Here is a 12699-nt window from a genome sequence, read left to right as displayed (position 1 = left end):
TATTTCAATAGTGTTACAATCTGTTTGCAAGGCTTTCGTTGGTCATTGACATTGATGTACAGTTGTTATGTTGGAGAAAGTAAATTTTGTTTTCATGGTCTATGATTCCACCGCTAATGTCTGTAATAATAATTGCAAATAATAAACAGCAAACTGGCGACCGTCGATGCGTCTTGGATCACTGCGTACCTAATGCAAAACGCAAAATATAGTGAAAGTGACACTTTCTTCCTTTTACCCATTTGCTAAAACATACAAAACTAGTGTGGTTTTAATTCAAAATGTACTTTTATTTGCACTCAATTTTCTATATTTTGTAGCAACGAAATGGAAAGTCTTGGGTCTTAAAGAAAGACCCAGCAAAGCGGAAAAACATTAAATAATTAACAAATTATCATAAGAATTAATAAAATTACACAACAATAAAACCAGCGTTTTGCTACGCTCCACGCTCTCCATTCTCTTGTAACAAAACAATAAACAACAATAAAAACACTTATCAAACTAATTAAAAATCATTTGGTTAAAAGTTGATTGCCTGGCAATGATGATGATGCGGTACGATGTGTGATGCGAAATAGACGATTACGATGTGAAAATTGCGATGAAAACTGCGCGTGTTTCCAACGATCGTGCGATGTCTATGACAATGGATCGTGACTTGGACGGCCTTTTTACGTTTTCATCTTTTTTTACGTTTGATGGCAAGATGGCAAGATAGAACAACATAAAGCGTGCACGTCGGAGTCGTACACAAAAGTGAAAGAAAAGCCGAGCGATATAAAAAAAGAAAACTTTCATGGTCGCACCTTTCAATTTCCAACCATCCAACTTCCCTTTCACCTTTGCATTCAACCTCCGACGGGACACACTGTATGTTGCGGGCGTTATTTGGCGTTTTTCTTTGTTCCGTTAGTTCCATTCATTCCATTGTTATGCGAAGGTCGTAGAGGACTTAATGCCAACCACCATGTCCACCGCCACCATGTCCGCCGCCTCCATGTCCGCCACCTCCATGACCACCATGTCCACCACCGCCTCCATGGTGTTTTGGTATGTGATGGTAGACGTGTTTGTAGACAGGTACGTGAACTGGGTACGGCTTGGGCACATGGACAGGATGATGTTTTTCAATTTCAATTTTGTATGGTTTCTCAATGTGGACCGGCACTGGTTTCTCCACGGTGATGGGCACTTTTTTCTCAATTTCTTGAGGTACCAGTTTATAAATTGGTACTGCAATGGGTTGCGGCACCGGGACATGAACCGGGTATGGTTGTGGGACTGGTACTTTGATTACTTGAGGTACTGGCACTCCGACTGGATGAGGAACTGGGATTCCAACCTTTTTGACTACTGGAACATGAACTGGTTTGGAATATTCTACTGTTTTTGTTGGGATTTCATGGTGTTCTTCTTGGTGGCTTTCAAATTGTGAAAAATCAAAATGACCTCCGCCACCGCCGCCTCCTCCGCCTCCACCACCATGATCGCCACCGTCATGACCACTGGATGAGAAACCCGCGAAAGTTGTACCCACAAACATCATCAGTATTCCAACAATAATCTAAATTTAAAAAAACAAAAATTTTTATTTAATCACATTTTGATTGATGAAGATGAAGATATTACTTACTTTTAATTTCATCGTGGTGATTTTTGATTCAAGTGTCAGATGTGAACTGATCAAACCTTGGTGGTTCCCGTTGCTTTTATACCACCTTCAGGTGGGGCCAGTGAAAGGCTTTCATAATCTAGAATACTCTACTTTGCTTCACTTTACTCTAGCACTATTTACAATGTTCGCACGCTTGTTCAAATTCGACATTCTGCATCGGTGCAGTTACCTGTAAATTACAAGCAAATTGAATTGGTTGAGAGCGTTTGAGACGTGAGTAATACGCGGTGACGATGCAACAAAAAGTCATTGTCGCCACCAAATTAAAGCAACGTTATTAAATCGCTTTAAAGCGGTTTTCGTGCGTTAAAAGTTTCACATCATACAATTTAAACTTCCTATTTGGTGCGGTAATTACCTGTGCGATTAGTGTTAATAGATGTTATTAAGCAAACCCAAAAGGGAAACTGTTGATTAGAAAAAAACATAAACATCATTAATTTGAGATGCTCGTATTCTCAGCTGCGACAGGAAACGATTATTTGAATATTTAGGTTTTTAGATCGGAAACATTTTCAAGGCCCACATTAAAAAAACCCGAATGAATTTTATTTATTTAACGCCGAAATTATGCAAATCGTTTGTCATTTACATTTTTAATTACGTTTTAATCGTTGACATCTTCTTCTCTTCGAACTCGTTTGACCATATTTTAAATTGACATTAAAAGCGAATGGTAAAGAAATTAAATTTGATTTGATTATTCTCCGGTCGCCAAGTTCGACATAGCAACACTTAGAAAGTTCACAATTACTTCTGTTTAGTCACTTTGCTCTGCATCTGAAAAGAAAAAAATCTAATTGCAAATTTCTCTTCGTTTGCGCGACTTTTGACGCCGCTCACAATGCACCGATCGACAAAGCAGGACAATCAGTAGCAAAACATACACTCACAAATAAAAAGCATTACCATAAGAAGCAAGTTTAGACTTTCTTATTTCACTGCACCTTGAATATTATTCCAAACCGGGCATAAATAATTTGATTCAATAACACGCAAAATTAATTTAAAATTTTTCGCACAAACAACAACAAATTTTGTATTTCTATGTAGCAAATATGTTACTGTGTGCGACATTAAATAATAAACAACCAATTAGCGTTCAGCATTTAGTGTTTTACTGTTTTGTTAATTAAATCACGCTTGCAAATAAACGCGCGCGCCTTAATAAAGTGTTGCCATGCTAAATTAAATTTAATTTCATAATTATTTGCTGCGCAGCTCACCTACGGCAGGTTGGAAACAAACCAGTTGTAGGTGTAATACGGATCGAAATTGCGGGAGCCGATTAATTTGGTGAAACTAGTTTCCATTCGAAAATCGAAAATAACTTAGCGCCAAACACACACCGGACTAAACAGTAATTGCAACAACGAAATTTATCGCAGGATTATTAGAAACAAATAAACCATAAATTAATTACAAACTGAATGGATTGAAAACAATTGGACTCGAAGAAAATTTCAACCACTTTCAATCATTTAATTTTTATTTGTTGCTGCGGTTCTCGTTGTTATTTCGATATTAAATCTTAATGAATCGATCACAGCAGGGATCCACGAACTAATCAAAACGATAATAATGACCAGAGAAACAAACATGTAATAATAAGAAAATAAATAAGCAATAATTAAAAGGTTTTTTTTTTCGGCTCGCAGATTGCATCGTGTATGGATTGCATCGTGCTGGCTTGCGGATAAATAAATAAATCACGATCTCATGATCTTAAGATCGCCACCGACTCGTAGGTAATGAAAACATTGCTTTTCTGAGCGTGTAGGAGCCGAGGAAGCCGAGCTCGCCGACAGGCGCAGGCGTAATAGTCATAACAAGAAATTAGTTTCACTTTCGTCCGTTAGTCGCACACCTACATGTATAATTAACATTTCCGTGAGACATAATTGAGATTTGAGCCAAAACCTTTGATATTGAACTACCATAAATAATAAATCAACAAGTGATAGTAATAATAGAAAATAAAAGGATTGGATGACATGAAAAGTACGTGGATGAGAAATATGAGAAAATGTGAAATGTCTAAAATTGACATGTCTCTTTGCGTTTCTGGCTTAAGTTCAATCAGTTTAGATTGCAGCGTGCAGTTTACAGACATTTGTGATCGTTTTCTGCGTGCTCCATTAAGTCTAGACGCACTCGAGCATAGCAAAACCGACGACAACGTCTAGTTGAACGGTGAAGGTCGCAATCAATTGCTATATTTCTATATTTTACGCTTCAAAACATTCGCGAATCTAACTTTTCCTAATTTTAAATTTTATTTTCGTTGTTAAATGTAATTAATTAGTCTGACCTGTGATTTGTACACGGTTTCAAGTTAAATTTCGTGATTTCCCCGTTTCGTCTTTTGTCTTTATAGAATTTATTATCGCCATTCGAGGGTATTAAATTTCGAACTGATGTTGTCAGTTTCCCCCCATAGCTCGATTACATTCTTCGACTTTGCGTGCTTCTCGGCCACATTCTGACGAAGCTTTCGCGTCCGCGATCGCGTTCGCTTTGTGCTGGTATCGTTGAAATTTCCTTTTCTCATTTCTCGTTTCGTGTGCATTTCTACCGAGCAGCGCGCCTTTATTTCCCTCCGCGCGCATAACGTATCGTCGTGCGCTCGTGTGCGACGCAACCGTGCGGGCTGCGATGCTTATCGGTTACAAATTGGGTTTTAGTTGTATAAATTCCGAGCGTGGCAGCGCCCGACGACGAATTAACTAACGCCGCGTAGGTAATTCGTAAATACATACGTAAATATACATAAATACTTTGGGAGCTTTTCGAGCCGCGAGCTTTTGCGCTATACACTACCACACGGTGAATGTCTTTTGTTATTATTGCTCGTTGTGCTTGAGTTAGATGCCAACTGCACGACTACCGCCGACCATAATATAGCTAAGCTCGTTTCATTTGTGTTTTGTTTCTGATTTTATTTCATTTGTTGGAGCGTGCGTGCCTTGTGGAAACCGATACGACGCATAGTTTTCGTTGGTGATCTCGATAAGGCTTAGATTTTCCTGAATTTTGTCGTCGCGCTAGTGCTGGTTGTTTTATAGAAAATAGAAATAGAACCGACATGTATACGCGTCTTACCAGCGGGAGCGGAAAGCGATCGGGGAATAGAAATAGAAATATTTCTAGCGAATGGAAAGCTCCCGGATTAGTCGACGTAATGTTAAATACGGAATGCAAGCATTCTTATATACTTCTATGTTTGATGTGTTCCTGTCGTGAGTCGTTACGGCAGGAAAGCTCAAACGAGTGTTCAACACGAATAGCAACAACCATACAACATGCATTTTATTCCATAGACTTGATCATTGCTTTAGAATATTTTGTTTTGTATTTCTACTTATATTTTACACTATCTTGCCAAATGTCACGCATCCTGACGTAAATCATTTATTTGCTCCATCAAACTTTACGCGCACAAAGTTGTGCCTCTGCACGAAACTTTAGTTTCGAATTTGATTCTTCCGAATTAGTTTGCATTTTGAGCTTTGCATGCGCGCGCGCGAATTACATGTGAACTACGCGAGCGAAAGTTATAATTAAGAAAGTTTATCCCTCTGCGCAAAACCGCGTGCGAGTCACATCACACGCTACTTTTCTTCCGATCCACAGATATCTAATTATGATCATGATTACAATCACATGATTGGAATTACCCTCACGTCTATATTAAATTTATTAAAATGTTCTCGTTAGAATTTCTACATTTTTTCATTTTAAGATATAAAATAAACAAGATGCGTGATTACTAACCAACTAACAAGGTGTGGAAATATTCGCACATTTAATGACGTAGCACATAAAACACACAACGTCGGAAATTCCACGCGAGTTTCTTGTATCTCAGTTTCCTTCTTGAGGTCACAACTACTTAAATAAATTTAGCAGTAATGCAGCGACGCCAAGAAGCTGGGAACCCAGGTGAGGATCATTATTTCTTAACACCATTGACATTCATTAGTATTAGAAATACATTTTACATTAAAATCAATTCCAGCATGCGGAAAACTACGACCTCAAGAAGAACAGTACCAGGACGTCGTTTTCAACGTTCGACTATGTTTGTGATTTTTTCCGTTTGCTGGACTTCACGATTTCTCGGACTCTCGATCGTCGAACGAGTTCCAGTAACTAACTAGTTAGTTTACCTAAGACTGCACAGTGCATGGCGAAGATGCCACGTTTCTCGTTATGCCTCTGTGCGAACCGAAAGATGCCGCAAGTCTGCACCGTACACAATTCTGTTTGTTCGGCGTCGCTTCGCTATCGTCGTTCGTCGCCGCCGTCGTCGTCGGCGCGAGTCCGTGAACGCAGCCCCCAGACGGTTACTATTAATTAAAATTAGATTGCGCGATAAGATATCGCCATTCAAATGCCTCGGCAATGAGCAATGAGAATATGAGACTACCAACTACTAACCAAGTATCTTCTAACTTCCAGCAAAGCTTTGTACAAAACGTTGCAGTATTCTAGAGGGCAATGAGAGTAATGAGAAATGTCGGGAATTTTTTAAGGCGTAATTTTAATCCAAGTACACCACTGTATGCTTTCCTGGAATATAATTTCCCTATCGCGCAAACATTCTCATTAAGTCCTCTTCCTTCATTAAAATCATTAAAACGTCTAATTGCGATTGTGTAACTTAATGAAAATACCTAACATTCGTACATGCCTTCACAGAGTCAACTCTACTCCACTCCTGGAATCTCCTAATTAATTTTTTTGATTATATAAAATAAAAAATATCATCTGTCTGAATACCGAATTTTTTTCCGTCAAAAAATCTAAATTTAGTGCAACTGTGCAGTGTACAGTCACAAGGGGCTAATTATTTCGTTGCACGTTCTCCTGAATACACTGGATGTATTCCCATCTATCCGCGTGACGAAGCAACAACAACAAAACGGCCACAATTCTTCGCACCCGTTTCGGCACTTCATTTAATTTCGTAGCGCGGGCGTCAACAGAAAAGCTTTGGCAATGGCAATGATACTCTCGCTCGCATGGCTGTGCCAACAAACGCACGCATTCTGTTATTTTTCTGTTTTTAGCCACGATGTCCCGAATGCGTATGTTTTCGGTTATTTCGTCCACGGCGCGTTGTCTTCGCGCCCGAACGCGTCCCGATTTATGCGCGCGGATAAATTTAGCCCTCACGACAAGCGCACACGTTTACCATCCCGTTTTATCCTCTCTACTCACGTCCCCACCAACCCTAAAAATACAATTCGGTTGTTTGCAGTAGATTTTTAAAAATTTGCATTTACATTCAACGTTTTACAAGCGTTTACATGTCGTGCGATATTTGAATAAAAAACATAAAAACATCTAAAAGTCTTATTTTTGATTTCTTTTCCCGAGTAGGTAATAAATGCGTCGGATGACTGCGCTATAAATAAACGTCTGCTTCATCATATCGAGCTAATTTCAGACACGAGACACGCGTCTTTGTCACATTTCTTCCAGCTTATACCGACACGTTCTTTCTACTTTTATTTCAATGCGGTTTTTCACGTTGCGTCACCTTTTTTGTTGTTTTATTCAAGTTCTACACGTTGCACACATGTGGAAAAAATGTGAGTACATGCGCAAAGTTACGACAGAAGCGACGAGTAAATTTAATACCATTGATACGTTAGAATGATCGAGTTCCACCGAGAAGATGGAGATACCTTCATGCTACGCACATCAAAACGGCTCATTAATTATAGGAAACTAGCTCGTACTTCTGATTGCCAGAAGAGTCGAAAGGCATGCGTTACGCTATTTTAATTTCTCAAAAATAACTTAATAAATGCGCGCGTATTAATATGAAATATGAGCCGGAATGCTTACCAAAGTGACAAGTAATAACAAGTTGACACTGAATTTTTCTTCGTGTACGGATGCAACGAAAAAAAAAATTTTTATTTATTTTTCAAAAAGTGCAAATGGTGGACTTAATGTTATGAAAGGATAACGTCGACCACCAACCACAAATCGGCCGTAAACCTTCGTCGCCCTCCAGGACTGCAGGACGAGAGATTAAGCGCTGTCGAGGTCGCGACTTTGAGTTCATCCAAAACTTTTCGAGATTTTAAAGGTTTTAAGGGTTTTAAAAGTCCGCAAGCCTGTTTGGTCGTTTTGTCCATCCGCCGGATGAAATCCGAAATCCGCAATACGAGACCCCTTTTTTGTCAGTCGGAATTTGGTGTTTAATCTTGACAACTTCAGGCAACATCAACAAGAAAAAACGGTTTGCACACCCAGCTTAAGATTTATTGATGTATAAAACATAATTAGCAGTGCGTTAAAACAGTGAGAACTGTAAAAATTAATTAAACTCCGAGGATTACACCGATTTAAAAGTTCTAAAAAGTGTTTTGAGGAAAAATCGTTAAATTATGATTTACGCCGATGATAATTTTAATTCCCCGTTTCGAGTCGAATTTCATCGAAACGCGCGTCATTAACGTCCATCACGCCGACCCATCTTGACGAGTCGCGAGTCGTAATTTATTCCCCAGCGCGGGCGCGTTTTTCGAGGTTCATTAGAACAATGAAAGCTTTATTCGTGTTGCAGCCGCCCCGATGTAGTGCGTCGCTGTGTCGGTGTCGGTGCCTCCTTTTTAAATTAGCACCCAACCTATTCGCTGTTTTATTCGTTCCCAGACTTTCAATCCTTTTCCTTCATTCGCTGGTTGCCGCTGCCGGCTCGGTAGCGCAGAGCGCACAGCGATAGAGTTCGCGTGCGGAGATTTACGAGCGACGTTTTCTGTTTTATTGTTTCGTCGTCAGGCGTTCGGTGTCGCGAGCCCGGGGAGTTGCGAATTATATGCAAACCAAGCAAGCAAACAAGAAATTCACCAAATAGATGGATTGATAGCATACGAGCCGGTGTTAGACGAGTTTTAAATGTACTCGCGGCGAATATAATCAAAGGGGTAGTTTGGCAAAGGGTAAAAATGTGTGTTGTGGAGGGTTGGACTGATTACTGATAGCGGGATAGAGGCGCGGCACGGTCATGCATCAACCCCAATCAAAACAAAAATCAATTTTTTTAAAAATTCAAGTGTATGTAACTTTTAACTAAAAAAATTCAAATTTTTGAATATTTTTATTTGTTACATTTATTTCTCTTGATTTTGTGCTTTTTCAGCTGGTGAAGTGCACGTTCGCCAGCGTAACCATCTAAAATTAATTGTGAACGTGTAAATTAAGCTCCAGATATTTAAATGAAGTACATCTGAGCCAAGGCAGGCGCAGTTGAGCGCGGTTTAACGAGAGCTTGATTTATGGGCGCGGCTGAATAGGACTGGTGGTCGCAAACGTTGCGTGGCCATTTTAACATGTTCCAGAATTACTCACTACTCACAAGACAACCCTTCAAACTATAAAAAATTTATAATTTATATTTTACTCGGTATTTTAGCTACTTACATTGTAAGTAAGTAAGTAGGAAACTTGATGCGTTTTGCACTTTTTAGCTTCTTGGCAAGTTGCTAATAAAATCTTATCAACTTTTTGTACCCAGTTGAAATTCTAGATTAAATCCTTATATTCGAGTAATATGTTTTGCAGTCCGTCGATGATACAGCTGGTTGTATGACGGAATGAATTACAAAAGACTTACGTCGTGTTTGGTCATGGCGCAGGCCATTGTGATCGCCCAGCGCGAGACGACGTCTCCTCCGACGCTGACTGACAGCATCCGTCTATAATCGCCCGTGATCTCTTCATAATACCACGCAATCGCCGCCGCCGGCGGTTTAAAACGCAAGCCGCTGCGCGCGTCAAAACCTTTTCAAATTTTCAGCTTTTCACTCGCCGTTTCAATTCACTCCTTCACTTCTTCGCCCATCCTGCTTATACAGCAAAAAGTAATCTATTTCTAGTGCCATTTAGTATTCTATATCATGCACTTTGTGCAATAAGTAACTAGGAAGAATTTCAATATCATTTTTCAATTTTTTTGATTACAGCAGTGGCGTAGCTATATACACGTGATCTAGAACCCATGTGATCTAGAAGTGTGGTTAGGATAGAGTGTGAACCTACTAATATGTAAGTACCTTCATCAGTTGGGTTGCCTAAGGTAAAAAAATATTTAATAAATGCGTTAATGGATATAAAATGAACTTTTGTAGATGGATCTTAACGCAATGCGTACTCTTGCTCTGCGGTAGCTACGCCACTGGCTGTCAGGAATTCCTTGCCACGATATTCCTTGATATTTTCATTTTACGCGACACAATAATAGATAAAAACTTTTCCAACATTGCAAAGCGACACAGGCTCGCCTTGTTCTCCTGCCTTCTTGTTATAAAATGTATTTGTTATTGTTATTGCGTTTTATTTCTTGATAAGATATTAAACGTCGCGTTAGCTAACGTGCGCGTACCTAAACCCACGGTCGAATAATATAAAATACAGAAATGAGACAACACACCGCAATCCAAGGAAGAAACAAGTTCACAAAAAAATTAAATAACAAGCTTTTCCTGCAGGGCATGCCTGAAATACCAAGTGTTTATTTTTTGCAAAATATATTTTTTTATTAAAATAAGATTCAGTTTTTGGAACATTCTGTGTGGCTGGGGAAAAAAAGGGATAAGCGCATATCATAATGCTGCTGGTTGTGGGAGAAAGCCCGCTTTATTATTTAGAGGTGCACCGAGGACCGCTCGTAAAGCAGACAGTTAACGGGCCATGAGGGGGCGCGCGTGTCGCGCTTACCCACCATTTTGGATCGCGACACATCCGTACGCGATTTTGATCCGGCCAAACCACCGAAGTCTTTTCAAACAGTAACAATCAGCAATCGTAACTGCTCACTGCAAGTCCCAGTACTAGTACCAGCATTCGCACAATTCGGAGACAAAACTAAGGGAAGCTCGTGCTCCAGCCAGCGAGAGATAAGGAACGTAATGAATGGCCGCATGCGGGATTGGGACTTCTATGTCTAATGCAAATGCTTATTATTTTTTCTTTTCCTTTTTCCCAGGCTTGCGCCAGCTCCTGGGAAGAGCGAGCGCTTTCCAAATTCAACTCCCCGACTTGTTCATAAATAATTTCGCTATCTCGACCCAGGAGCTTCCAAAAAGTCCACGAGCAACGAAAATTATTTGACGTTTTGTTTCGCGCTGTATGGCGCAAGGAGTCAGGATGAACGGGGATAGGATGAAAACCGTCTTCCATCGCTTGCATGTTTTATCCGAAAATGCATATTAAACATCAGTGGCAAGTCATCAAACCATCGTAAAGCACGGAAACACTGCTTTTTCAATCATGCTTTATTTTACGTCCGACGACACAGTGCAAAGAAATTGAAAGAAAACTCATCAAATTTAACACTCTACCATGGTGAGCTGCACGACAAAAAGACGAACAACGGGGTATAAAATGGTTAACGATTCGTTGTAACAAATTTTATGATCGAATATGCAAATCCGCCCGCGCGTCGCGAAACACCTAATACACGACGCCGTAAAACGGGCAAATATAAAACTAAAAACCACGTCGCCAAATCCCGTCGGAGACATAATCTCACACCACACTAACCACCACCACACCACTGTCAGCCTAAAGTATAAAATTCATCAAAATCAGACACTAATAAAATCCACTAATTGAAACTTTTGCGGTAATAAATTACGCCGGAGTGGGAAAATGCGATTTTTGATTTTTTCCACTCTGAGTAAGATACGAGCGCGAATTGTGCATCAAGATACGACACGAACATGCCATCCGGCCGAGTAATATGTGCGTATGCAAATGAGGCATGAAAGCACGACGTACTAATTAAATTAAAGCTCGTCCAGAGTCCAGACGAGCGAAGCCGAGCGGAGAAGTGCGTGAATAATGAAGCTGATATACTCAAAACACTTGAAAATATTCTTTAAATAATCACAGAAAAATATAACGCATCAAATTATAAAAATATACGTTTTGTTTGTGTTAACTTGAAAGTTTTCCAACTTTACGCGTATTTTTCTTGGTAATTGTTTCCAACTGTCACTTAAATCTGATATAGTAGTCGTTTTCACATAATTAGTACATCGTAGGCCAGTTTTTGTGAGGTATACTGGAGTGGTCGAGTCAAAGTGCGCGTTAAATTAAAAATATTCAAATTAACAATTACACCGCGAAGCATTATATACGAAACTATCTCACTGAGTGGCGCTCGGTGAATTATTTCGAGCGTCGCGAGCACAGACTAATTATTTACCAGAAAAATTAATGAAATTGTCCGTGTTTGCGTTACGAAACGCATAAATAAGATGACTAACAAGCTCGACTTTCAGCAGTTATACTTGCATTGCGTACGAATGTCAAAATTGAGCATTAAATGAAATATTTAGTACAAGAATGAGAATTAACAGGACAACACGATGAATATAATTTGTTTAAAAACGGTTTTTAAGCATGGAAATATTTTACCAAGTGATGAGAACCAAATGACATTTTTGTGAACGAAATTTCTAGTTCTGCGCAGTTGGATGCTTGTCCACCGTTGGACAATTATCATAATTTTTAATTAATTATAAAGTCTCCGAGCGGCGCATAGCATGACTTCGAAGTAAAATTAGACGCATCTCGACGACATTAACATAATCTCGCGTTGTTGATGACAAGAAAAGACAAGACGTGTAAATGCACTCGAAATATTAACGATTCCAAACATCCAGAGCTTTCTGCTTTCATAACATTCATAACTGTAATAGATGAAATTATTCATTATTCATTTTAACGAACTAAAAATTCATAAAACTCGTATAAATCGTGTAGAAGGCTTAGTTTTTGACTTTCCGGGGAACTTAAATTTTAATTTCTCGATTCCACTGAATGAGTAAACACGACGTGGACATATTTACGATCCGAATTTGTTTTTCACGTCGCGTCGGCGTCTTCCTAACCGCTTTAATTTGACGCACGACACGAATGTGCAGGTAGAAATGTGTCGGAGGATGTTGCACAATTTCGTTTTTTTGGCCGCTGCGCAACGAATATTTGTATTATCA

The 12699-nt window shown here is 39.4% G+C and overlaps 1 protein-coding gene across 2 annotated transcripts; it reads right to left on the bottom strand.

Moving 5' to 3' along the window:
- Positions 1–287: 287 nt before the first annotated feature.
- On the bottom strand, positions 288–2444 carry LOC135798606 (chorion protein S38-like). 2 transcript variants are annotated; one of them, XM_065311481.1, is made up of 3 exons: positions 2283–2444; positions 1637–1847; positions 288–1567 (listed from the first exon to the last, which is right to left on the bottom strand). In XM_065311481.1, exons 2-3 carry the CDS (start codon positions 1646–1648, stop codon positions 956–958), a joined length of 624 nt encoding a protein of 207 aa, XP_065167553.1. In that variant the 5' UTR covers positions 1649–1847; positions 2283–2444; the 3' UTR covers positions 288–955. The 2 variants fall into 2 exon arrangements, with proteins under 2 accessions (XP_065167553.1, XP_065167554.1); XM_065311482.1 differs by lacking the exon at positions 2283–2444 and having other exon boundaries at positions 1637–1876.
- Between the last annotated feature and the right edge of the window lie 10255 nt (positions 2445–12699).

The sequence above is a fragment of the Atheta coriaria genome, unplaced genomic scaffold, assembly GCF_025399875.1.
Source record: "Atheta coriaria isolate IRGN ID8LTWV9N9 unplaced genomic scaffold, Caltech_Dcor_3.1 hic_scaffold_9_pilon, whole genome shotgun sequence".
Classification (NCBI taxonomy): Eukaryota; Metazoa; Arthropoda; class Insecta; order Coleoptera; family Staphylinidae; genus Dalotia; species Dalotia coriaria.
The sequence above is the reverse complement of the archived record's forward strand: the minus strand, read 5'-3'. Positions and strand labels throughout refer to the sequence as shown.